This window comes from Aspergillus caelatus (assembly GCF_009193585.1).
Source record: "Aspergillus caelatus strain CBS 763.97 unplaced genomic scaffold BDV27scaffold_92, whole genome shotgun sequence".
NCBI lineage: Eukaryota > Fungi > Ascomycota > Eurotiomycetes > Eurotiales > Aspergillaceae > Aspergillus > Aspergillus caelatus.
The window spans coordinates 52,316-74,532 of record NW_022475355.1 but is presented as its reverse complement, the minus strand read 5'-3'; the positions used below and the strand labels follow the sequence as shown (position 1 = coordinate 74,532).

The 22,217-nt window shown below is 47.3% G+C and overlaps 5 protein-coding genes across 5 annotated transcripts; 2 read left to right on the top strand and 3 right to left on the bottom strand.

The window, feature by feature from the left end:
* Nucleotides 1-4: 4 nt before the first annotated feature.
* On the bottom strand, nt 5-1,230 carry BDV27DRAFT_115800 (uncharacterized protein). The gene is made up of 4 exons (XM_032064656.1): nt 795-1,230; nt 532-690; nt 375-445; nt 5-310 (listed from the first exon to the last, which is right to left on the bottom strand). The coding sequence occupies exons 1-4, from the start codon at nt 1,139-1,141 to the stop codon at nt 135-137; spliced, it is 753 nt and encodes a 250-aa protein (XP_031927402.1). The 5' UTR covers nt 1,142-1,230; the 3' UTR covers nt 5-134.
* Nucleotides 1,231-1,885: 655 nt separating this feature from the next.
* Nucleotides 1,886-2,825, bottom strand: BDV27DRAFT_157957 (uncharacterized protein; the record flags this gene model as incomplete). Its single annotated transcript, XM_032072598.1, has 2 exons — nt 1,886-2,418; nt 2,483-2,825. 2 exons carry the CDS (start codon nt 2,823-2,825, stop codon nt 1,886-1,888), a joined length of 876 nt encoding a protein of 291 aa, XP_031927401.1.
* Nucleotides 2,826-4,354: 1,529 nt separating this feature from the next.
* BDV27DRAFT_128633 (putative cytochrome P450 pisatin demethylase) lies at nt 4,355-6,210 on the top strand. The gene is made up of 2 exons (XM_032067021.1): nt 4,355-4,509; nt 4,589-6,210. The coding sequence occupies exons 1-2, from the start codon at nt 4,376-4,378 to the stop codon at nt 5,952-5,954; spliced, it is 1,500 nt and encodes a 499-aa protein (XP_031927400.1). The 5' UTR covers nt 4,355-4,375; the 3' UTR covers nt 5,955-6,210.
* Nucleotides 6,211-9,293: 3,083 nt separating this feature from the next.
* BDV27DRAFT_128629 (putative adenosine deaminase) lies at nt 9,294-11,051 on the bottom strand. Its single transcript, XM_032067020.1, has 4 exons — nt 10,670-11,051; nt 10,377-10,519; nt 9,596-10,256; nt 9,294-9,492 (listed from the first exon to the last, which is right to left on the bottom strand). The coding sequence occupies exons 1-4, from the start codon at nt 10,847-10,849 to the stop codon at nt 9,301-9,303; spliced, it is 1,176 nt and encodes a 391-aa protein (XP_031927399.1). The 5' UTR covers nt 10,850-11,051; the 3' UTR covers nt 9,294-9,300.
* A 2,623-nt stretch (nt 11,052-13,674) lies between these two features.
* Nucleotides 13,675-14,115, top strand: BDV27DRAFT_128622 (uncharacterized protein). The gene has a single exon (XM_032067019.1). It carries the CDS (start codon nt 13,789-13,791, stop codon nt 13,942-13,944), a length of 156 nt encoding a protein of 51 aa, XP_031927398.1. The 5' UTR covers nt 13,675-13,788; the 3' UTR covers nt 13,945-14,115.
* Nucleotides 14,116-22,217: the final 8,102 nt, after the last annotated feature.

The following is a 22,217-nucleotide window of genomic DNA, read 5'->3' as shown; positions in this document are numbered from 1 at the left end:
AAGCAAAACTTCACCATCCAAGCTCCTGATATCTTGACCACATTATTTTTAGATCGCCAAACCACGGTATCAAAACCTCATACACCTTCGGCATTATCATAACACCAGATGTTCATTTCACATAAATCACACCTTTAGCGAGTAGTATATCCACCGTTAGCGAAGATGGTCTGACCAGTGATCCAGGCGCCCTCCGTGCAGAGGAACCGAACAATCGGAGCGATATCCTCGACCATCGTCAGACGGTTGCCCATACCGTTGGACTTGTGAAACTCGACAGCCTCAGGAGATTCCTGGGGGTAGAAGAATGCTATTTCGAGTACTTGGTCAGACATTGTTTTCTTGCTTTTTGGACTTTTCTGAGGGTAACTTACGGGTGTCCATTGGTCCCGGGGCAATGTTGTTGACGCTGACGCGGCGGGATTGAAGTTCTTTGCAGACGCCTCTGTTGATGTGTTAGTGTTTGTTTTTGGGATAGGACTTGTGGATAGATGAGGTTGGTTGATTAAAACATGGTAACTAGGTACATACCGAGTGAAATGCTCGACGGGAGCCTTGCTACCAGCGTAGGAGGTATAGTATCCTGTGAAAGCGCCGAGGAGAGCAGTGACGATCGTGATGATCTTGCCCCCGTCCGTGACATGCGCGGCAGCTTCTTTGAGGACAAAGAATGCTGTTTTAGAGTTGATTCTGTTTATTTCCAATATGTTAGTTCCCATCACTCGTTACCTGTCCTTGTTTGGGAAATATATATATGTAGAGCCAGTAGATAGATGGACCAGGAATAGACCTACGCAAACATAGTATCATATTCCTCCTCCGTTATCTCGGTAATAGGCTTCTTGAGGACCTTGCCCACCGTGTTGACCACGATATCAATCTTTCCGAAATCCTTCAGGGCATCCTGGAAGAGCTTCGTCACGGCTCCGGCGGAGGTAAGGTTTCCTTGGTAGAACGCGACCTTGATGTTAGGGTAGGACTTCTTCAGCTCGGCCTCTAGTGTCGTAGCATCGCCCTTGCTGCTGTCGGAGTGGTAGTGGAGGGCGAGGTTTGCGCCGGAGGATGCGAGCTCGCGAGCAGCAGCGGCACCGAGGTTCTTGACGCCGCCGGTGATGAGGGCGACTTTTCCGTTGAGGGCCATATTTTTTTTCTTCTTATTCTCTTCTTAGTGTGGATGTGGGTGTGAGTGAGTTGGTATAGGAAGGATAGGTAGTTGATTAGAGTTAAGATCGAGATGAGTACTAGTGTTATACTTCGCAGCGATTCTTGAATTCAGAAGAGGACGAAGACTCCGACACGACGTAATTCGATCTTTTTATAATGACCCGTGGAGCCATGATGATGATGGTGATGTCGTCGACCCAGACTTACTCTCTGGAACTATTCCCGGGGTTTGAATCTCTTTGTTTCTGGGATTTCTATCATATTCGGTTTATGGATTGAATTGAGTTAAGTATGTGTTATCCGGAAACGGTAAGCGGGGTGAGGGTCCAACTCCACTTTGGGTTGTTCTTGGTTGGTGGCGGGTCTGGAAAATCGCACGGTTTGGTAATGGTGATGTCCGATTTGGGATATTGCATATTTGCATGATCCCTTTGTTTTTGTTGTCATCAATCATGATTGTTAATTTGAGATATGGAGGTCCAATGGGAGAACTTGTGCAGCCGATTACAATCTGATTGATCTGGGAGTTTAACCGGATAGAGTGTGGCCCGTCTGCGAGTGATATCCCGATTTAGACAGAGCCACGTTGCGGTCGTGTTTGGGAGGGGCAATGAAAAAAATAAAAATAAAAAAACAGAGAACTTCCTATTTAACTCCGGATCCCACGCTACTGATATTACATACATAAATATAAGAATGACATCCCGAATGCTGTGCTCAATCACGAAGATGCAAGAAAATGACCAGGATTGGGCTCGGGAGCCTGACCCGGCGCAAAGGTAGCGCCAGGATAATAGAGCGCCGATCCGTGCAGGAAGGCAGCGTTGCGGTCGATCCAGACCACTATCCGTCGGAGCAATCCATTCAGACCAAGCGCTGATAGACCGCCTCGCAACCCAACTGCTCGGGTGAGTCCTCTCATGTGCACGCTATAACTCCCCATGTCCCCGTACATCGCTTCATAACTTCCCATCTTCGCTATCGCACCTACCAGCGCATCATCGACCCGGTCCGGTGGTTGATACTTCAAGGCATCGTTGATGGCTTGGACCGCCTTACAGCGAAGATTAAGAAGGTCCAATTTCATGCCTGCGGTGTGCTCGCTCACAGACGCATAATGGGATGCTGCGAGTAGCATGATGACCAGGAAGAGGGCGCGATTTGTCATCACCAAAGGGAACCAGCTGGTTCTCAGAAGGCCTTTGTTCCCTGGTTGATCGAGCTCGGGGATGTCCACGGCCATATGCATCAGGTCTTAATAGAGTACCATCAGTATGGTTCTACTTGCTATGGATGGTGACACTAATTCCACACTTACAGTGATCCACGAGGACCGGCATGAACGGCTTGAAGCTGGCTGGATAGGACCGAAAAGGGTCGTCTCGCAGTCCCCCTAACTGCAGAGGGATGGAGACGGTGGAGGGCCCATCTAAACCGTCGGGAGAGTCGTCCTCGGAATCACTTCGTGGTTGCCAGGATGAATAACAGCTTATGTCCATGCAGAACGACAGCACCGCATTTCTTTTTCGCTTGAGAGACGGGCGACTCTCGACTTTCTTCCACTGGTACCGAGCCACGTGGGATCGAATTTCAGGTTCCTTAGCGAGCTGAAGAGCGTCCTTCGGCTCCTTGACATTTATAAAGACAAATTCCATGCCCATCCTGAGTTCTTTGATTGGAAGGGGGGAAAAGTTCAATTGATTGATTGATTGATTGATTGATTGATATGTGTGTGTGTGTGTGTGTGTGTGTGTGTGTGTGTGGGATGCTATAGTACTAAAAAGTGTAGCCGTCGCTACGCAAGGACAAGCATCAACACTTTGTTATGTTTTTTCTTTTTCTTTTCACTTTGCGTCTCGACTGGTTACGAGAAGACAACGGTGGGAGAATTTAAGGAGATGAAGCAGCTGTCATTCGTTTGGGGTCTGGATGTGATCAGTGATAATGCAGGAGAGAGGGGATCCTGTCGAATTGACTGCTCAGCCGTACCCGACCGGCACTAAAATCCTTTGATGGTGCAAAAGTCCCCTAAGTGGGGGTGGGCCCCACCAATACAGACCAATGGTAGCAGAGATCGACCATCAGAGTTAAGGATTTTAAGGCGATCTTCCTGGTTTGGCGCTGACTATCAACACTAGTCAACTTCATCCATTCCCTTCTTCAGCTCTTTGAATGTGAATTCTCTCGGAAAACAATCCTCCATCTTCCCCCACAATATGATTCATGGTCGGTGACATATGCACTGGTCGACAGACTTGAAACGAATAATAATCCCTCGGAACTCTTTTCCCCGCAGCTGATCTTTGTCTTTTTGACTGGTGAATGGAATGCTGCGTTGCTCCCATTATCGCAATGGCAACCCGCCCCTATACTAGCGATGGGCTGGGTCCAGCTCGCCCACGGTGTCTCCACATAGCACCTCTTTTAAGCTCATTGCCTCGCTCTATGACCCCCCTCCCCTGGCCCCCCATACTGATAACTACTGTACATAGCTCGATTTGGAGAGTTGCTCTGAACCAGCTCATTGCAATAGTTGCTTTATTATATGCCCCCTAGCTAGGAAGACAATGCCACAGCCAGCTCGCCATGCTATTAAAGGGGTACGAATAATGGGATAGCGAACAAAACATTGCGATGCCGTAGGGTCAAAGCACATCGCGTTCGGATGTGGTGGTGATTGAACCTAAAGATATGGCTTAATCCGCCGTGAATGATTTTTTACCTGTCACATTTGTTCATTAGGGGTCGCTTGTATCTTTGCTCCTGACATATACTATTCTCAGAACCTCGCAGGAAAATGACGCGTATTCGACTTGATCTGAGCCCATTTGGTGTCATTTCATTTCGCTATGGTCTCTTTTCTTTGGGTGAATTATATATATATGATATTTTGGTATTTCATGACGAATATCCAATCCACCGGTGTCTGTATATTATCACCTAGACTCTTCGGTTAGCTTGCTATAACTCGACACAATGGATGTTCAGGGATACAACAGATAGTAGTAATGATCAGGAAATACGGGAGGGATTCCACTCTGGAGTTCTATTGTTCAGGCAACCCATTTATCTTGAACGTACAGCCATTTAATACGAGAGAGACACGTGCATCACCCACACATGTGATGTGGGGTACAAAAGCTGACGAACGCATCCTGGATTATTCGACTGTGATTGTGATATGTATGTACCTCCATCAATATATTTTACCATGGTCTCGAGTACAGTCTTTGTCGTCGCTCAGTTCGCTCTCGCCGCCCTGGTGGCCCATGTGATCTATCAGTGTTACTTCCACCCGCTTGCGCGTTACCCCGGACCTTTCTTGGCTCGGTTCACCAATCTCTGGTTTGTCCTAAACCTAAGATTAACACCCCATTCTACGGGCTGAATTGCCAAGCGCGCTAACCAATCTACCTACATAAAGGAGACTGTTCACGTTTTTTGGCGGTCGACATCATCTGTCGGAGCAGCATTTGCATGATAAATATGGTCATGTTGTCCGCGTAGCGCCAAATTGGCTCTCGTTCTCCGACCTACAAGACTTCGATGCGATCTACGGTTTTAACAAATCGGTCGAAAAAGACGACTTCTATCTGTTTGGCCACCCTCGCGACAATCGCGTGCCGAGCGTATTCGCTCTAAAAACTGATGCAAATCATCGACAGAGGAAACGCAAGGTAGTTGGGCCAGCCTTGACAAGCGCGAAGATAACAAGATATGAATCCGTTATAACAAAGCATGTGAACCTCTTCTTTACGCGGACAGACGCCGCGTCCTCGTCAAGACAAGATGGGGAGATGGCCGCGGTGAATCTGGCACCGCTGGCTCATCGGTTCACTATGGACGTAATGCTTGAGCTTATATATGGTCCCGATGTCGTCTCGCATCCGTATACCGACTCCGCGACCGGGGCCGATATGTGTTCGGTCATGCGCAAGTTGGTTAAGATGGCGTGGAGCTTCTCGCTCTGCCCATCATACGGCTGGATCATGAACAGCCGTCTCGTCAGTGGAGTGTTGCGCACGCTGACCACCAGTAAACAGGGCGGTCCCACAGGAATGATGGCACTCATGACTTCGAGCCACACAATGATCTTTCGGGGTCCTGAACAGGTTGGCCTACCTGCACAGCCCGGGATCGTAAGAAGTTGGTTAGATATTCCCCTTGATGATTCCAGTCGGATGACTCAAGATGAAGTATTTTCGGAGGCAGTAAACCTGGTGTTTGCCGGACCAGGTAGCGTAGCTGCGGCTCTAACGGCCATGATCTACCAATTGGGAACACAGGAAGGTCAACTATGGCAGGAGAAGCTACGAAAGGAGACTGATGTCGAAGCACTACCATTCTCCCTCGAGCTTCAAGCGGTTGTTAAAGAGACTCTGCGTCATTGCGCCTCTTTTCCCACAGCTTTTCCTCGAGTCATCAGACCCGGTGCCGAAACTGTAGTATCCACTCTGCCAGCTCCACTCCCCATCGGTACCATGGTGTCCGCAAATACTTATGTTTTAGGCCGGTCGCGTAAAATTTGGGGCAGCGATGCTGATCAATGGCTTCCGCAGCGATGGCTAGGGGACGAGTCACTACATCGGGAGATGGAAGCCAAACTGGTGGCTTTCAGCAAAGGGTCGCGAAGCTGCATTGGTAAAGAATTAGCCTGGCTGGTCCTTGCAAAGGCGATCATAGCCATCATTCGACGCTGGAAGTTTGTGAGCGTAGGAGAGCTTCGGGGGAAGAGTTATTTGGAAATGCAGTATGAGGATTGTTGGATTGAGTATGAAGAATTGGCGTGAGCTTGTTGATACGGTAATGACGCATGTGTACTCCGTACTCCGTACTCTACGCTTGAATGGGAGTCGGAGATTGACTTAATTAATTCATGGTGTTGAGTCACGACGTGGCTGAGCTGAGCTGAGCTGAGCTTTCCTTCCATTTCGGGAGCCCGACGAGGCTGCTCAGCCGCGAGTGAGATCTTTAGATCTCAAAAGATCTACATCGCCTAAAGTTAACTATCCACACTCCCTCTCCACCAGAGGTGAAATTAATTCGCTCTTCTTAGCATATATAACCCAGAGTTTCGCCAGCACTAATTTTCTGTCTTTCATCTTCTCTTGTCCACCGGCCTCTGCTGTCTCCTTTGGACTCTTAACGGGAGTCAACATTCTATTGGTACCTGATCCAAGAGTTGATCATCTCAGGTACTCATACCCACTGCATCTCTCCCTTCGCGTCTCTCTTCCAGTTAGATCGTTAACCCGAGAGAAGTAATCATGTCTACCTCCGGAGCTCTCCCGCAGACCCTTCGCTCCATCACCGATATTAAAATCACCGAGCTCTCCAAGCAACGCTCGCTCTTCGAGAAGCAACGAAAGGGGGTTCTCAAAGCAGCGGCAGACGCACCCGATCTGCGATCCAAGGCTCGGGTTCTCTTGGAAGGAATTACCAAGCTTAATGGCTACCCGAATGATGCTTTCGACCGAGAGGATCTGGATACGCATTCTGGAGAGTCAGAGGCCGAGACTACTGTGCAAGACAGTACCGCCCGTGCTGCCCATGTCAATATCCGCCGCTTTCTCCTGCAGAGCCAGTTTGATCCGTCAGTGTCGGATCGGAGCCTAGGCGATTGGGTTGCGCAGCTCGAGGAAGAGTTAAATTTCCTGCATACCCGCCACGAACATGCTTCATTCTACAGCAACCTGGTCACGGAGTGGCTGACCGGCCTTGAGACTGAGGAGGACGCTGCCGAGGCTAAGGAACAAGGCTCCGAGTCTGACGCCACAAGACGTGCAGAAATGCAGGAGCAGCGAGCAACGTGGGAGCAGTATGTTTTCAACGACGCGAATGTGGATGAAAAAACAATCAAGGAATACCTTGACGGTCTGTTCACAAAGACGAATCAATCTCAGCAAGCGTTGAAAACCCTGCGGCAGAAGGTGAAGACCTTTGGAGATGAAAGTACATCGACACGCACCCATTTTGACGTTGACACACTTAAGTGGGTGAGCAAGGCCCTCTTAAAATCAGACTCTCTCACCAGGGAAAAGGCCGAAATCTTGAAGGATTTTATGCTCAACAAGGCTGTTGCCCAGGAGGTGGCGGATGTTTTGAACATGCGTCTCGCGACCCTTGACAACTGGCACTGGCCGTCCGATGGTCTTCCTCAGGAAATGCGTCGCCACCTGAACGGCAAGTACCGGGTCTTCCAAGATGAGGATCTGCTGGACAGTCTTCTGTTCCAGTATATCGGCCTCCACTGGGCGGTGACTTTCCGGGCTGCATTTGTCAATTTTCAGAAGACCTGGGCCTGGAAAAGCCTGCGCCAGCCTATATCGAAGTCGGAGCGGGTACGGCGTCAGCACTTCCTCGGTAAGGACCACGCGCGGTGTATCAGATCCGTGAACCAGGAGAGACGCGATGTGTACAGAACTGATTATTTCATGACTCAATTGCCTCGCTCAGTAACTGCAGGTGGGCTGGGGTACGATGATGAGAACGACACCGACGATGTTGAGGAAGCGAACCGCAAGAACGCCCTGGAGACAAAGCACTCGCTCCTCCATCTCCTGATTACGGAGTCTATCGTGCAGACCCGGATTCATGGACAATTCACGGCTATTCGGTCGGACTTCAAGTACTTTGGGCCGTCTATCCCACATACCACGATGCTCACAGTGTTGGCGTACTTTGGAGTGCCACAGAATTGGCTCGATTTCTTCAAGAAGTTCCTGGCATGCCCCCTCAGGTTTACTCAGGACGGACCAGAAGCTGTGGTGCAGACCCGTAGACGCGGAATTCCCATAAGCCATACACTCTCGGACTGCTTCGGGGAAGCTGTACTGTTCTGCATGGATTATGCAGTGAATCAAAGCACGGATGGTGCGTACTTGTATCGCATGCATGATGATTTCTGGTTCTGGGGTCAGAAGCAGACTTGTTTCAAAGCTTGGAATACTATGACCGAGTTTGCTCAAGTGATGGGTCTCGAGTTTAACGAGGAGAAGACCGGGACAGTGCATCTGGAGAACAAAGACAAATCCGGCCAACAGCCATATCAAGACCTGTCTTCCTACACAAAGACTCAGGAAACCGAGGGCTCGGATACTCTACCTACCGGCGACATCCGATGGGGGTTTCTGAAGCTTGATGCCCAGGAGGGCCGATTCATCATCGACCAAGAGCAAGTGGACAACCACATCTCGGAGCTCCAGCACCAGCTCTCTGCATGCAAGAGCGTCTTCTCCTTCGTTCAGGCTTGGAATAGCTACTTCGGTCGCTTCTTCGTGAATAATTTCGCCAGACCGGTCATGTGCTTCGGACGGAGTCACATCGATATGGCCATCACCACCCTTAACCGTATTGAGCGCACTATCTTCCCTGATTGTCACAGCGGCGTCACTGATCACCTTCGAAAGATGATCGCTGAGCGATTCGATATCCACGATCTTCCCGAGGGCTTCTTCTACTTCCCCGTTGAGTTTGGCGGCCTCGAACTGACGAACCCGTACATTCCTCTTCTCGCTATCCGCGAGAACATCGAATCAACACCTTCCGGCCGCCTTCAAAAGGCCTACAACAAGGATGAGGCCGAGTATCACGCCGCCCAAGAACGATTTGAGAAAGACGGGCCTGAGGAACCAGCCTCTGATGAAGTTTTCGGTGACGATGAGGACCCGACTGCTTTTATGTCCATTGAAGAGTACACCCGCTACTCAGAGACGTATAGTGACCATCTTTTCGACGCATACCATGATCTCGTCTGCACCCGGCGCGAAGTGATCATCGACCAGTCACCCAAGTTTCGCACCAACCAGATGACATTGGAGGAGGACCCCAGCAGCCGCCTGGTCCTTTCAAACAACTGGGATTCAATGCCACCGTACTGGAAGTGGACCGGAGAGCTGTACCAGGGAGAGATGGTGAAGAAGTATGGAAGTTTGGCCGCAGTGAGTAAGGAGCTCATGCCATTGGGAGTCGTGCAGACCTTGAAGCAAGGCAAGTTCCGGTGGCAGAGTTAGTTTGCATTAGATGCCCTTTATGTTGTGTTATACTCTAGGTAATAAAAGTGCTGTTCAGTTGTTTATTGCCTGTCATGATATCATTCATCGTAAGACACGTGTTGTAGAAAAAGACTTTGTAATATCACTCTCTATAACCGGCCTCAAACTCATCTAATAGTCTATACAGCCGCTTCTTCTCCTCCTCGCCTCCAAAAATCACTCTAACAGCTCTTCGAGCTATATCCACAACATCGGCGCGAGTGAGATTGAAATGCTCCGCCGCAAGGAAATACTCATTTGACACAGGACTACAAAAGAAGCCCACATCATCCGTCTATACACGATTAGCATCACCACTTCCACCCCCTTACCCACCACCACCACCAACAACAACAACAAATGAAAAAGAGAAAAGGAAAGATAGAAGAAAAACTCACACAAAGCACAACCGGACACTCCTCAACCCTCCACCACTCCCTAAAATGATGCTCTAAAAACCCGCCATCAAAAAGCCTCGCATGAACATTACAACTCATACACAACTCCAACCCCATCTTTCGCCGAATAATCTCCCCCCTCAGCTCCTCAGGCACATGAATTACATGCCCTAACCGATCCGGCCTAAATGCTAATATCGTCTCCAGCTCCCCCTCCTTCGGCGGTGTCCTCACCTCCGCAAAATGCACCGTAACGCCCAACCCAGCCGCCTTGGCCTTCGCCAGCGCGGGCCCGAAAATCGCCATATCCCCCTTACTCGGGTTTCCGGCGATGTCCACCCCCACGACAAGCGGTTTGTGGGCAATGGCTAGGGTGACAACGGTATCTGCGTCGGCGGGGTTGTGCCCACCGCGGTCGAGGGCGAGGATGAGTCGGATTGTTAGGTCGGGGTGGCGATCGGTAAAGGCAGTTATTGTGGAGAGGATGGTTGTTATGTAGGCTTCTTGGGTGAAGTTGGGGCTGGGGCGGGGGATCGTGCGGAGTTCGAGGTATTTGATGCCATCGGCGTGGAAGTCGGATAGGACGGAGGTTGTGGCGTAGGTTATTGAGGGTAGATCGGTGAGGAGGTGATAGGTGAATGTGCCGAAGGTGTTAAAGAATCTATTTTTCTCATGTTATTATCAATCATCATCATCATAATCCTCCCTCGTTCGAAAGCTATATTTATTTTGTATGGTTGATTACGATCCTAATTATGCAGTTGGAGGGGGAAGCACAGACGTATCAAGTGTGTAGTCTACCTTGCCCGGGGGCATGACGACCCAGGGATCTGGGAGGTCAAATGTGGGGTCTGCGGCGCGCTTTTGGAGCCATAGCTCGTGGAGACATTGGCGGCTTATGCTGCCGCTGAGGTGGGCGTGGAGCTTGGTTTCGGGAATGGTTAGTTGATGTTGATTTCGTTTTTGAGTAATTGATCTTGATCTTGATCTTGAGTTTGTGGGAGAGAAGGGGGTGCGGGGTTGGTTGATTAGAGTGGTTAGATAGGAATGTTTAGGTTGGAGGATGTTACGCACCTCGATTTTGGGGAGGAATCTGGTGAAGGCTGCATCGACTGGTTTTGTGGTGTCCATGTTGCGGGGGTCTATTGGTTTATGGATGCTTTCTATAATGGTGGTAGGAGTGGTGGTGGTAGTGGGGAGGAGGTTATGTTCTTTTGTTTCTTTCATGATGTGAATGCGGGGGAGATTTGACATGTTTGTCCATGTTTTCTTTGGGCTTGTCTGGTTACTCGTTTCTTTGAGAGGGTTTGGTCTCTAAGGAGGATCTTCAAAGAGGTTACTGTTTCTTTGTTTCTATTTTTAGGTCTGTACGATTGCGTGGTTGCTTTCTTGTACGAGGACTCTTGCATTCAATGCGGTGGTTATCAATATGTCTGAAAGTTCAAGAGGACTTTGGCAGCGATGCTCCCCTGTCAAATGACATATGGCGTCTCCGGCACTTCTCAAGCCAATTTTACTTCAAAAATATCCTAGCGGATGTGATTTCAAAAGGAGATACACGAAAGAAGAACAAACAAAAGTTACTCCCTGTTTCATCTTCCGATACCAAAGTCTAATGGCTAGTCCCCGTGTCGCAATCCCAACAGAAACATGACTCCAGAGGAACTGAATCGCGAGAGGGAAAGAGCCGCAAAGTAACCACTGGGGCAATACAAGCCCTCGTTCGTGGTTACATGAATCCTAGTCCCTGTCTGCAGCTTCGCCGTCCCGTCTAACATGCCATCCTACGGGTCCGGATACGGCTTGCAGCCCAATCACACGGGATGCAAGCGTGTTTGATATGGACGATCAGGTATGCAATGTCCCCGTCAGGCAAGTATGAGACCTGACAGCTCGTTGACATAAAGAGTCAAAGGCTGTGTCGGAGCTGTTAAGTTCAGTAGGACGTTTCAGTCAAAACCGCATATCCCGTCGGCTAGTTAGGGTTTGCAAAGTGGATGTCACTGATATCCATCTAATCCGGTGTGGGTCTGACGGCCGAGTGTTCCCAAGATTCGGGGAGATGAAACGTGGATCGTGTGTTATCTTATTCTGGTCTGGTCGGTTTTGTGTGTATGTAGCCTACCGTTTTGGACGAGTTCTGCTATTATCCCTCGCTTTGGTGCTATTGTGCTAGAGTTTGTCAATCTGCCCATGAGACCCGCGTGTATACCCGTTGTCATCTAGTGTGCTCTTGGTTCGCGAGAATTGCTCGCGAGGGTATGTTTTATTATGAGTCAATTAATTCATATTGATTATACCTTGATCAGGATGGCTATTGCCGTAAGGCCCCCCTTCTCCTCGGCTTGTGGATATGTCGAGATTAAAGCTCATATCAAGATACCGTGTGATGTCCTTGGCAGATCTGCGAGAACCCCATTCGCAATATCGATTTAATCGCAGTACTTACGCGAACTGATATGAAGCATACGTTGCATCCTGTTAGTCAGTCTCGTGTAAATTGGTGCCTTGCGATCCAAAGTTCGGATCTAATGAAAAGTGGAGAAAAGCGGCAGCCAAAGGCCGTAAGGCAAATAATGGGAGGGTCAAAGAACAAGGCAAGAGGGGAAAAAAAAAAAAAAAAAAAAAGAAAAAACCAGGAGACCAGTTCCGGAAGTCTGGTAGCCGGGGAAGCCATTCATTGTCTGACGATTATCCTGTAGCAATCAGGGATAATTCCCATCGTGCCGTGTTGGGGGACCTAAGCCTCATCATACATCGATTAATATCGTTGGCTGCCGCTCCCCACCAAGGTAATCGCAAGGAATTAGTTCCTTTGTTTAAGCCAACTGTGTATGACCACTCAGTACACGTTTTAAGAGCGATTTCCTCTGGAATGTTAGCTGTATGCAATCATCCGTGAGGCGGCCGTACGTTGCCTGCCAATGCGCCAGAAAAGCAATGGAACGTTACTGTGCCTCCCCCCAACCCCCAAAGGACGCGGCGCAGCACCGTAGCACAGACAAGATTCCAATCTGATAATCTCATGGCTGGATATGCCCCTACTAGTGTTAACCCCATTGGGTACTGCACATGCATCATCCAGCGTGTTGTCCCACAGCCTTCGTGGGGGCCTCTCGCCCGATCCTAGTCATAAAAACCGATGACATACGACTGGGATTGTCCGGGACCACGGCGCCGAGACATCCAGAGCCTTGTCTCTGTGCGGCGTGCACCGCCGCTTGTCGCAGCCAGTTCCCAGTTTCCCGCGTTTGTGTGCGCTGTGCGCGCTAGTCGTCGAAGAATTCTAGAAAAAAAAAACATGCTCCGTACCATGTGGATAATTGGCCGACGGGCGTTTCCATGGAGAAAAAAAAATCGTCCTATTTTTAGTTAGAAAACCGGGACTGAGTCACAGTGGAAACATGTGGAATCCAAGCAATAGACAAAGTCCGCCTTGAACACGCTCATTGGTGATACCTCGACTTAGTGACCCGTTGCCGATATGGCCAAGTTTGGTAAAACCAATAGTCGTCTGAGATACTCCGTATAATTCATGTGTAATGGTATTGACGCCGGCCGTAGAAGATACTGGGAGTGAATTCAAGAAGCACAATACAAGGGCATTAAGTTATTCTTGTTCCTTGTCTTCCATAGTTGTGCGCGCCAAATTGGTGCATAATTTGTACGGCAGTGGCGCACTGCTATCGGTTCGGACCGAGAGTAAAGTGAAAGGCAAAAGGAGCAAATGCAGAAGTCCACTCAAATGAAAAACGAAAAATGACGAGGGATAATGGGAAGCACAAGAACAAGCATTATGTAGACTAAAAACAAAAAAAAATAAAAATAAAAACAATGACCACTTGATACTCATGTGTATATACCATGCTGTAAAGCTTCAAGTAACATGAGACTACACCGTTTAGCTGTTAAAGGTTATCTATGGCAAACCGGCCAATGGCGGTAAAAGCTTCGGCGGCTCAGAGAGGCTTGAAAGGGTCAATGAGAAAATGGCAGCGCACAAACCCGTGTAAAAAAAAAAAAAAAAAAAACCTAAGGCAAAGGAAAGGATGAAAAAGATGGACAAAAAGGCCGGCAAGGGACGGTTACAGCATCAAGTGAGATCGGAGCAAACCCCGAATTAAACCTCCTGCGGCTGATAGTTCCGCAGAAACAACCCCTACCATTGCCACCGCAGTGGACCTGCCCTAGCGATGGTACTCTGTATCAATCGCGCGATATCAGTAACGGCTGTTTTCGTGGTTGCGGCTTGTCCAAGCCTCAGCAGATATCCATTGGTGGCTTCGCATCTCAAGCTGATTTTTATATCACCCAGCAGTAGGCACACACGTCAGACGGCAGCCGTGTAGCCGTCCGAGAACTGCCCCAGCAAGCATACGGATGCTTATGGCGGCCAATAACGGTATCTGTAAGCAAGAATGGAGTCGTGGAGCGGTACTAGATTCGCCAGAGGTGGGTTTCATGAGGGTGAGCTCTGACCTCGCATCCCGTGGCAAACAGCCAACCCGCCTGTATACAGCCATAAAGGAGGGCCGGGGGGGGGGGGGGGGGGGGGGGGGTGGGGGGGAGGATGGGGGGGTGGAGACAGATTAGAAAGCGAAGAGCGACCAAAGTTAAAAGGGAGATGAGGCAACATTAGGTATCAATGATCACGAGGCTCCATACGCAGGTAAGATGCGAACAAAGGCGTTGCTCATGCAAGCCGTCTCATAATAGGAGCGAGTTATGGACTATCCGCAAGCCACGAGCACGTTGTCTGGCTGGCTGAGAAGTCCGGCACTTGTGAACCCGACTGGACTATGTGCTGCATTGTTGGGAACAATCACAGGGGATTTGATAGCCTGGACGCGAACCCTGACAGCATGAATGACTGGGGTTGGGAAAAGGCTGAGAAGTATCGAAGACGCATCGAAGGATTGATGTGCATTCAGCTGAACTGAGCCTCAGGCAGAGATAGTGTTTGTTTGATTACATGGGCTATTGATTTCCTGGTGATGCCCCCAAATTACAATATTACTCCATGTTACACAATCCGTTTTTAATTTCCACATACTTCGTACCTTCCTACCTATCAACACTGAAACGCCTTGCCTGGTCCATTCCACTTCATTGAAAGAAAACTTTGAATACCATCTGTTGGGGAGCGATAGCTGTGTAACATGATTGAGTAATTCGCTGCGCAAATGGTAATTTGTAATCGTAGGCTCATTGGCTTAAACGGATAGAAGATTACAGTTTTCTGACGAGGACCCCGGCTCAAGAGGCGCAACGTTCCATCCAGTTGGGAACAACCAGTTTGCCTTGTAATTATTAGTTTCAAAATTCTTTTCCTTTTCGTCTTTTTCCCTCCTTGCGTGCTGTGGCTTCGGACAGTCCGGACGCCAAAGCTGATGTCCATGCGGTACGACCGGTACCTGAGTCACCTCTTAAGTGATGATGTAGTAGACCGTTAATCAAAGTTCTTTAGCAACGAGGAAAATTTCTGTTTTCGTCAAGTGGTCTCCTGAAGATCCGAGTCGCGACAACCCGTCGCCTGAAGTTAAAATACACTAACATTGGTGTTCAGAGACAATTTTTCTGTTTCCCAGGTGTTCTAATCCCCGACTTTTACAATACGCAAGGCAGATGGCCAAGCAATAATTCTAATCAAACCATCAAAATATCTCTGGGTTTTACTTATGATAGGGTTGTTGTGCGCTGAGGTACAACCCCCCATAAAACCAGAATGTTCGTTGTTTTGTACGGATGTATGTATGGTAATTAACCACGTAGTGTAATGACATGACAGCGAACGATAATGATTACCACGCTAATGCAGTTGATGTGGTAAGATGGTAACCACTATGCTGGGATACAATATCTCTCCTTTTCTTTTCTTTTTTTTTATTTCTTTACCTTCCCCCTCAGTTTCTCTTTCAAATGAACTCCCTTTGGGTCCTTCTTCCGTTTCGGATGGTGGGGAAGCACTTGCGTGCTAAATGGCTTATGATGTCATAACGTCTGTTCGTCATTTAATTGATCAACATAAAACATTCAAGTACGAAATTTGGTCTTACTCCAGGGAGCAAATCACCTATTACAAGGAGATTGAGCAATTCCACTCGGATTTTCTATACGCATACTAAAAGTTGTCATGGTGCGTCCAATTGAAGGTAAGCTTTTTCTTTTTCTTTTTCTTTTTCTTTTTCTTTTTTTTTTTTTTCCCTTGTAAAAGGGAAAAAGGTAAATGAAACAGAATAAAAGTAATATAAAATCTCTTGTTCACGATTTAACAAAACATAGAGGGTTAAGAATGGAGCCCGGCCGAAGTACATACAAAAATTAAAATAAAAAATAACAAAGGCATAAGGGAAACATCGGAGATGTTACAGAATACCTGATATACTATATTTCTGCCTAGTGCGATAGGGGGATAAATGATAGAAGAGCTCAAGGATTAGAGAATAAAGCAAGGGTTTTGCCCGTTTAACGCGTTCATCACACGTTTTGTTCGTGATCGTAGCCAGGAGTCCTCGGATGCAAGATCCTCAGTGGGAAACCCGCGATGGAAGGGGATTGGAAGCTGTCAAGTGGCCAAGTGGGCCACCGTTTAAAAACCTCTCCACGAGGCCGATGGAATGGGCCAATGACCATTGTCGGTTGGATTCCCCAAGGACGGTGCCCGGCAGGGTTGGTCTCCTAGTACTAGTAGTAGTGCCTAAGGGCTTTTCAGGTTCAACCACATTATCGTCAGACCGCTCAGGGGTGGTCACCACCAATGAGTGCAAATCATTGGATCATAAAAGGAACCCAACGGTTTAAATGACTCAGCCCCGGTAAGATGCCGAAATTGAGCACTATACTAATGCAGTAGACAGACTAGATAGGTAACAGTCTCAGTAATATGTGCTCAGCATGGATCCACAGTGATGAAATGAGATATGTATGTATGTACTGTATGTGCATACATAGAAAGCCAAGAGGCATGAAATGTTGAGTCTTAATGCCATCAATTATTAATGAGACCAATGCTACGTTGATACGACGGTCTCAGGCAGTCTAAACCTCAGGATCCTAAAAATTTCCCGGAGCCCCGGTACCATAGGTTTTAGCCTTGACTGAGCTGGTAAGAGTAGCAAACATGACCATCCTGGTAGCCGGTATTCCCGGTGCGAATGAAATGTTGCGCTACTGGTCACGGGCTCAGAAACCGAAGCCCATCGAATAATATCCCTTTTTGGTGGACTTTCGTGGCACGTCAGAGCACGGTTTAGTGGTACTCGTGGGAAGGTTAGATTGGCAGTACGGAGAATTATCCTCCCCCCTCCCCCTCTTTTGATCACCATGATTATTAGCGCCGGTTACCTACTCAGAATCAACGTTCCAAAAAGGACTGAACTGATGACATGACAATATACCATATACACACAGACCTCGGACACTAATACTTCCCTAAGGGTAAGGATAAATAAGTATTAATAAAAGAACGCAAGGAGCAATCACAACTCTTAGAGCACGCGAGACGGTGATAACCTAAAACCACGAGCCTTGTTCTCCGCTTTACTTCCCCTCTGATCATCGCCAATGTTATCGATTGTATGGGGGGAGGGGTAGGTCTACAACGAATTGTTTCTCGCCCTATTATGTATCTCTGTATAGCGATATGCAACTAAACACATGCAGTAAAAACCCTGGAAAGGTGACCCTACTTACAAGTACCATCGGGTAGCCAAGACATCGAAACATCACACTAGCAAGAGGTTTAGGCCTCTTATCGCCCGCTTCCTACGGAGATTTGTCTATAAATGTACATATGTACAGCCGCGCGTTGATCTTAGGAAGGGAATATAAACTGATCTGTTACAACTCCTTGCGTCATGGCAGTGTATTCACTCGTAGGTGAGACCTAAATAAAAGGATACCAGTATTATGTTCATTACTACCTGATACAGATTCCCGCCACAGCCGCGATATCAGTTTTGATCCATCGGTCGGGGTTTTTATCGGGTATCGATCTTATGACAGAGGAGATGATGAATGAATTTGCTTACTTTGCTTTCATACATACGCCCACATGCCCTGAGCACCCTAGTAGATTCCTTATTATTCCAGCAAAAGCAGTAGGAGATTTAGGATAAGAAGAAACAGGGAAATATCATTGTAATACCTACTAATGCATCAGGTCATTCGCATCCCAAAAATAGCCTGCCATTGGAGGAGGAATCAGCCTTGTCTGGAAAAGGCTAATGGAAGCCCAATTTTTTGAGACATTAAGGTTGGGAGGCATACTAGTTAATCTAATCAGACCTTGCCTGCTCCATGGAAGGATGAAAGAACCTTCGATGGATAAATGATTTGGTTGGACGCTGAGCCGATAATGCCCGATAGCCGACAACATCATTTCTTCAAAGATCTTGGTAGGGATGATATCGACGAAGAAGAACAAAGAGACATTGCTTTATCTATATTTAGTCCCTTTCTTGCTCATTTTTAATTGTATATTACTCAATAATACTAATGATCATGTTGTCCCTGTTAATTCAAATTTAAAAACTAAACAGAAGTATATGTGTGCATCGAAATTGCTCTAAGAACTGGCTGACATAGGATTCCGAGGGAGGGGAAATGCGCAATTTTGGTCTGCCTAAAGCAAAACTCCATCATCCCACTTTCTGATGACCTTTATGCCTCATCAATGACCAGTGGTGAGCTGAATACTCAAATGACAAGCAGAACAAGGAAGATAAGCATTGCCAACTCAGCAACATGGCTCAGCTGTAGTGCGGGGTTCACACCCCACGAACCATTTTTTTTCTTGTTTTATTTGGATTTTTTTATTATTATTTTTTCTCTCGCACCTGTTTTGAGGGTCCTACGGTTGCCTCCCGCTTTTGGGAGTCACGATGCATTCAAGCTGGTCGCATTATTATCTGTTTCTGGTTTACCGCCAAGGCGTGCTCTGTGGGAGCAATACGGAAAATATATGACCTGTTAGCCAACTTCGTTGGTGTCCAACCACACAGGCATTGGTAGATGGGATGACTACCAAGTAGAAGCCATGCTGGACTACTCCGTAAGTTCTTTATCTCATAGGGTAGAGAAGTGGAGAGCATAACGAATAAAAGATATGTTGAAATAAGACCGATCGGATAGCATGCAAAACAGGTTCCACGAGTTCAATGCTCTATCAATTCTCATTATCGCCCAAGCTATGAATCGTGAATTACACTCAACAGACAAAACAAAGGCTGACTGACCGCTCTTCTGAGACGGTGAGAATGTACTGTGATACTAATACTAGTAGTGGCTAGTAATGGCCTCAGCATGTCCTAAGTAGTCAGTTAACGATAAGCCCTCAATAGTAGGGTATAACCCACAAATATTAATAGTACCAGTAGGTTGTATTTCTGGTTTGTAAGAAAAGGATAAATATTACCCGGCTGTGTGAGGAAATACCTGACTAATTACTAGTTCACCAAGATTAGTATGGGGCTAAGTTGCTGCCTATGAGAATCCCCCAAAGGATCTGCTGACTAGTGGTTTAAGATTCATCGTTTCATCATTCTTACCGCTCCATTGTCGTGATGATCTTTCTTTCTTTCCCCCTTCTCACGCACCGCCCCGCCCGTGATTCCACTGCCACTGCCCTAGCCTCAAGACCAATGCATAAGGCAATTGAAATCCATTACTAAGGCTAGTAATCGTATTATTACGCGTGGTACGGAGTACAGTTTCTGTACCTGTCTTCTACCTAGTATGTACCTAAGTAGCATTAAAATCACCCCGCGTTCAAAGTGGTAATAGAATGTTTTCCCACTCGACTACTGTAGTCCACATCGCGATGACTCAATTTTAAAACAAGGAATATCTTGTAATGTTTTAGGTAGTAGTGGATTACTGTATCTATCTTTCCCTTCCGCCCACGTACTAGTAACTCCCATCTGCGAACCTTACGTAGACGAAAAGAACCACTCAACACTCCACAGTCTTGTCGACTAGGGATGAGCGGCTTCAACCGTCTTTTTTTTTTTTTTTTTTTTTTTTCTCTGTTTCCGGCAAACCCGCCCTTCTCCTCCCCTTTGCCCCCTTAGTAGTACCATGCCTCACAGCATCATCGCACATTGAATTTCTGCGGTGCAAACGCATCCTTGACCAAAAGGCAATGATTGGATGTCAACAACTCAGTCTCCTGCTCATACTAAGACATGGATCAGGTGACAAGCACCCCGATTGTCGGAATTTTGAGTAGTCGCACTATTGGACCGAACTATTCATATTGAACTGTTGACCTACAACTATACATGTACTAAAGTGCGGAGGGATGGCGTGCAGCTTCACTTACCACTTTCGGGGGAAGCAACGCAGAGTTATCCACAGGGATAAGGCGGTTTAGTTTAACAACCAGCGACCTGAAACTCTAAAGATTGCAAGAATGAAGGGGATTGAGATGATGATAGACGATGATGATCGTATGCGATCCACATAATTCTTCCCCGGAAGGACCGCAGTGTCGGTGCTCTCAAATTCTGTAACACCAGATATCAAATCCTACGCGATGGGCAATCAATAGTCGTTTATTGTTGGCAGTGGATCGTTGGTGAGGCATGCTTCGAATTTTTTCTAGCGTAGTAAAGAAGATTGAAAGAAATGACAGTGGATTACTCCGTTCTCCGTATCACGCAGCCCCCATCGTGTCTATGGGGAACGGGTTCTTCTGTGGGGATTCTTTTTTCGAAAAGGAAGGGCATGCAATGCAATCTGTTACAACTATGGGATGACCTGTATCCACAACGTCAGCCTATCGAGTAAGTCGCACAGGCACTTTTCAACCTACTAGGGCTTTCCACTTTGCCCCCTTTCCTCCCTAAGGAATTTTTGTCGAAAGACCCCGAGATAATACCTAAGAATCAGGTGAAACTCGGCCTGCCCACAGCCAGTGGGAGTGTACCGACTTGCAAGATTGACAGTGCTATCCCTCAAGGGATGATCGTCCAATGGTGTAGCAGATCAGGGTCTGTTCATTGGAAGATATTTCATTGTTCGCTCTGGTACCCAAATGATGCTCTCTCCAGGATTACAGGTCACGTTTCCGCGGGCTCTGATACCTTGGTACTTGTCATATATGTTTAATAAACCGTATAACTTCCATTCATACAAACTGCATGATAAGAGTACCTAGGCAAAAGTGTCAAAAGCAAGAACATTAAGATAAATATTGAGGTCAGCCGACTCGAATTCATCTCAATATCAAGGTGATCCTAGACTTCCGGGTCTTGGTTTGTTTAGTATTCCAAGGGCAAAAAGGAAGCAAAAAAAAAAAAAAAAAAAAAAAGGAATGAAGAATATGAGCAAAAATAATTTTCTTTTTATTTTTGGTCGAAAAGGAGGAGAATACCGTAGACAAACTGCCACAAACCATGACGATTAGCTTCAATACTTTCTTGGGCCGCCGTTGCTATGCGTTGTTCACAGCTTACCCGCAATGAAGTTTCAAGAACATCTGCCCAGCGACAAACGGCCCAGTTTGATTAGACTACATACCAAATTTACCATCCCTTTCCTGCTCCTCATCATTTTAGTATATAGATCGTAAACTCCTCCCGGCCATCCGCCATTGCCATCATGATCATTGATTTTTATTCTTTTTTGAGAGTACAGAAAATCAACGGAAGCGAATATAGTTGACCGCACGATATTCGTTTCCCCTCTTATTTCATTTTATTTTCTCTGACTATCCCTGAACGCCGCTGTTATCACCACTGACGGCCACTACCATCATCATTCCATCTCGTCTGGTTAGATCATCATTACATTGTTGGACGTTGTTTGGTACCGAAAAGCCTAAGCGGTGTAATTTTCAACCCTTGTCTGACTCTTTCGGTTGTTCGTTCTCGTTTTCAACTTCTCAGTGGACCCGTGACCGAGAAGAAGAATAAAGGGAAAACAAAAAAAAAAAAAAGGGAAAAGACAATAGGCGGAAATACACATTAAGGTACTGTACAAATCCAGTTACCCGTTACCGCGTCTGTACGAGTACCGTGGACCGTGACCATACTGCAATACGTACCACACGACATACAGTACTCTGTACGTCAGTAAGCAGTACCCACTCCAGCTTTCTTTCAATTGAAACATCCAGTGGTTTCTTCCAAATCGAGCCTTCCACAATTCTTTCTCCTCAAATCTCCTTGTTGGTTCAACTTTCACCACTCGTCTAAATGGAAAATCCTTAAGAGGACTATCGAATCCTTTTTTTAAACATCTTTTCAGTACCTACGTCGTCCGCAGTTCTTCGCCTTCCTCCCTTCCGCAATTTAGTTACCCGAATTTCTTGGAGCACGCTGCTGGCACAGTCTCCTCGCTATTCGTCGCATGATCGTCGTTTCTTACTTACATCCTGGCGGCTTTTTTTTTCTCTGTCGCTGCAGGTCCTCTACGACCCTCCACGTAACCGTGCAGCATTACCTGAAACGGCGAGACGTCGAAGCGCACTAGGGCATCGCAACCTTAGCGACTACTGAGCTCCGTCCAATCTCTGATTGCTCCCCCAGCATCCTCCTTCTTCCTGTTTGGACCGCCTGCATCACTGTGCTGGCAGGCAATCCTGCATTGCAGCTCGGATCCTCGTCGCCGATTCTACATT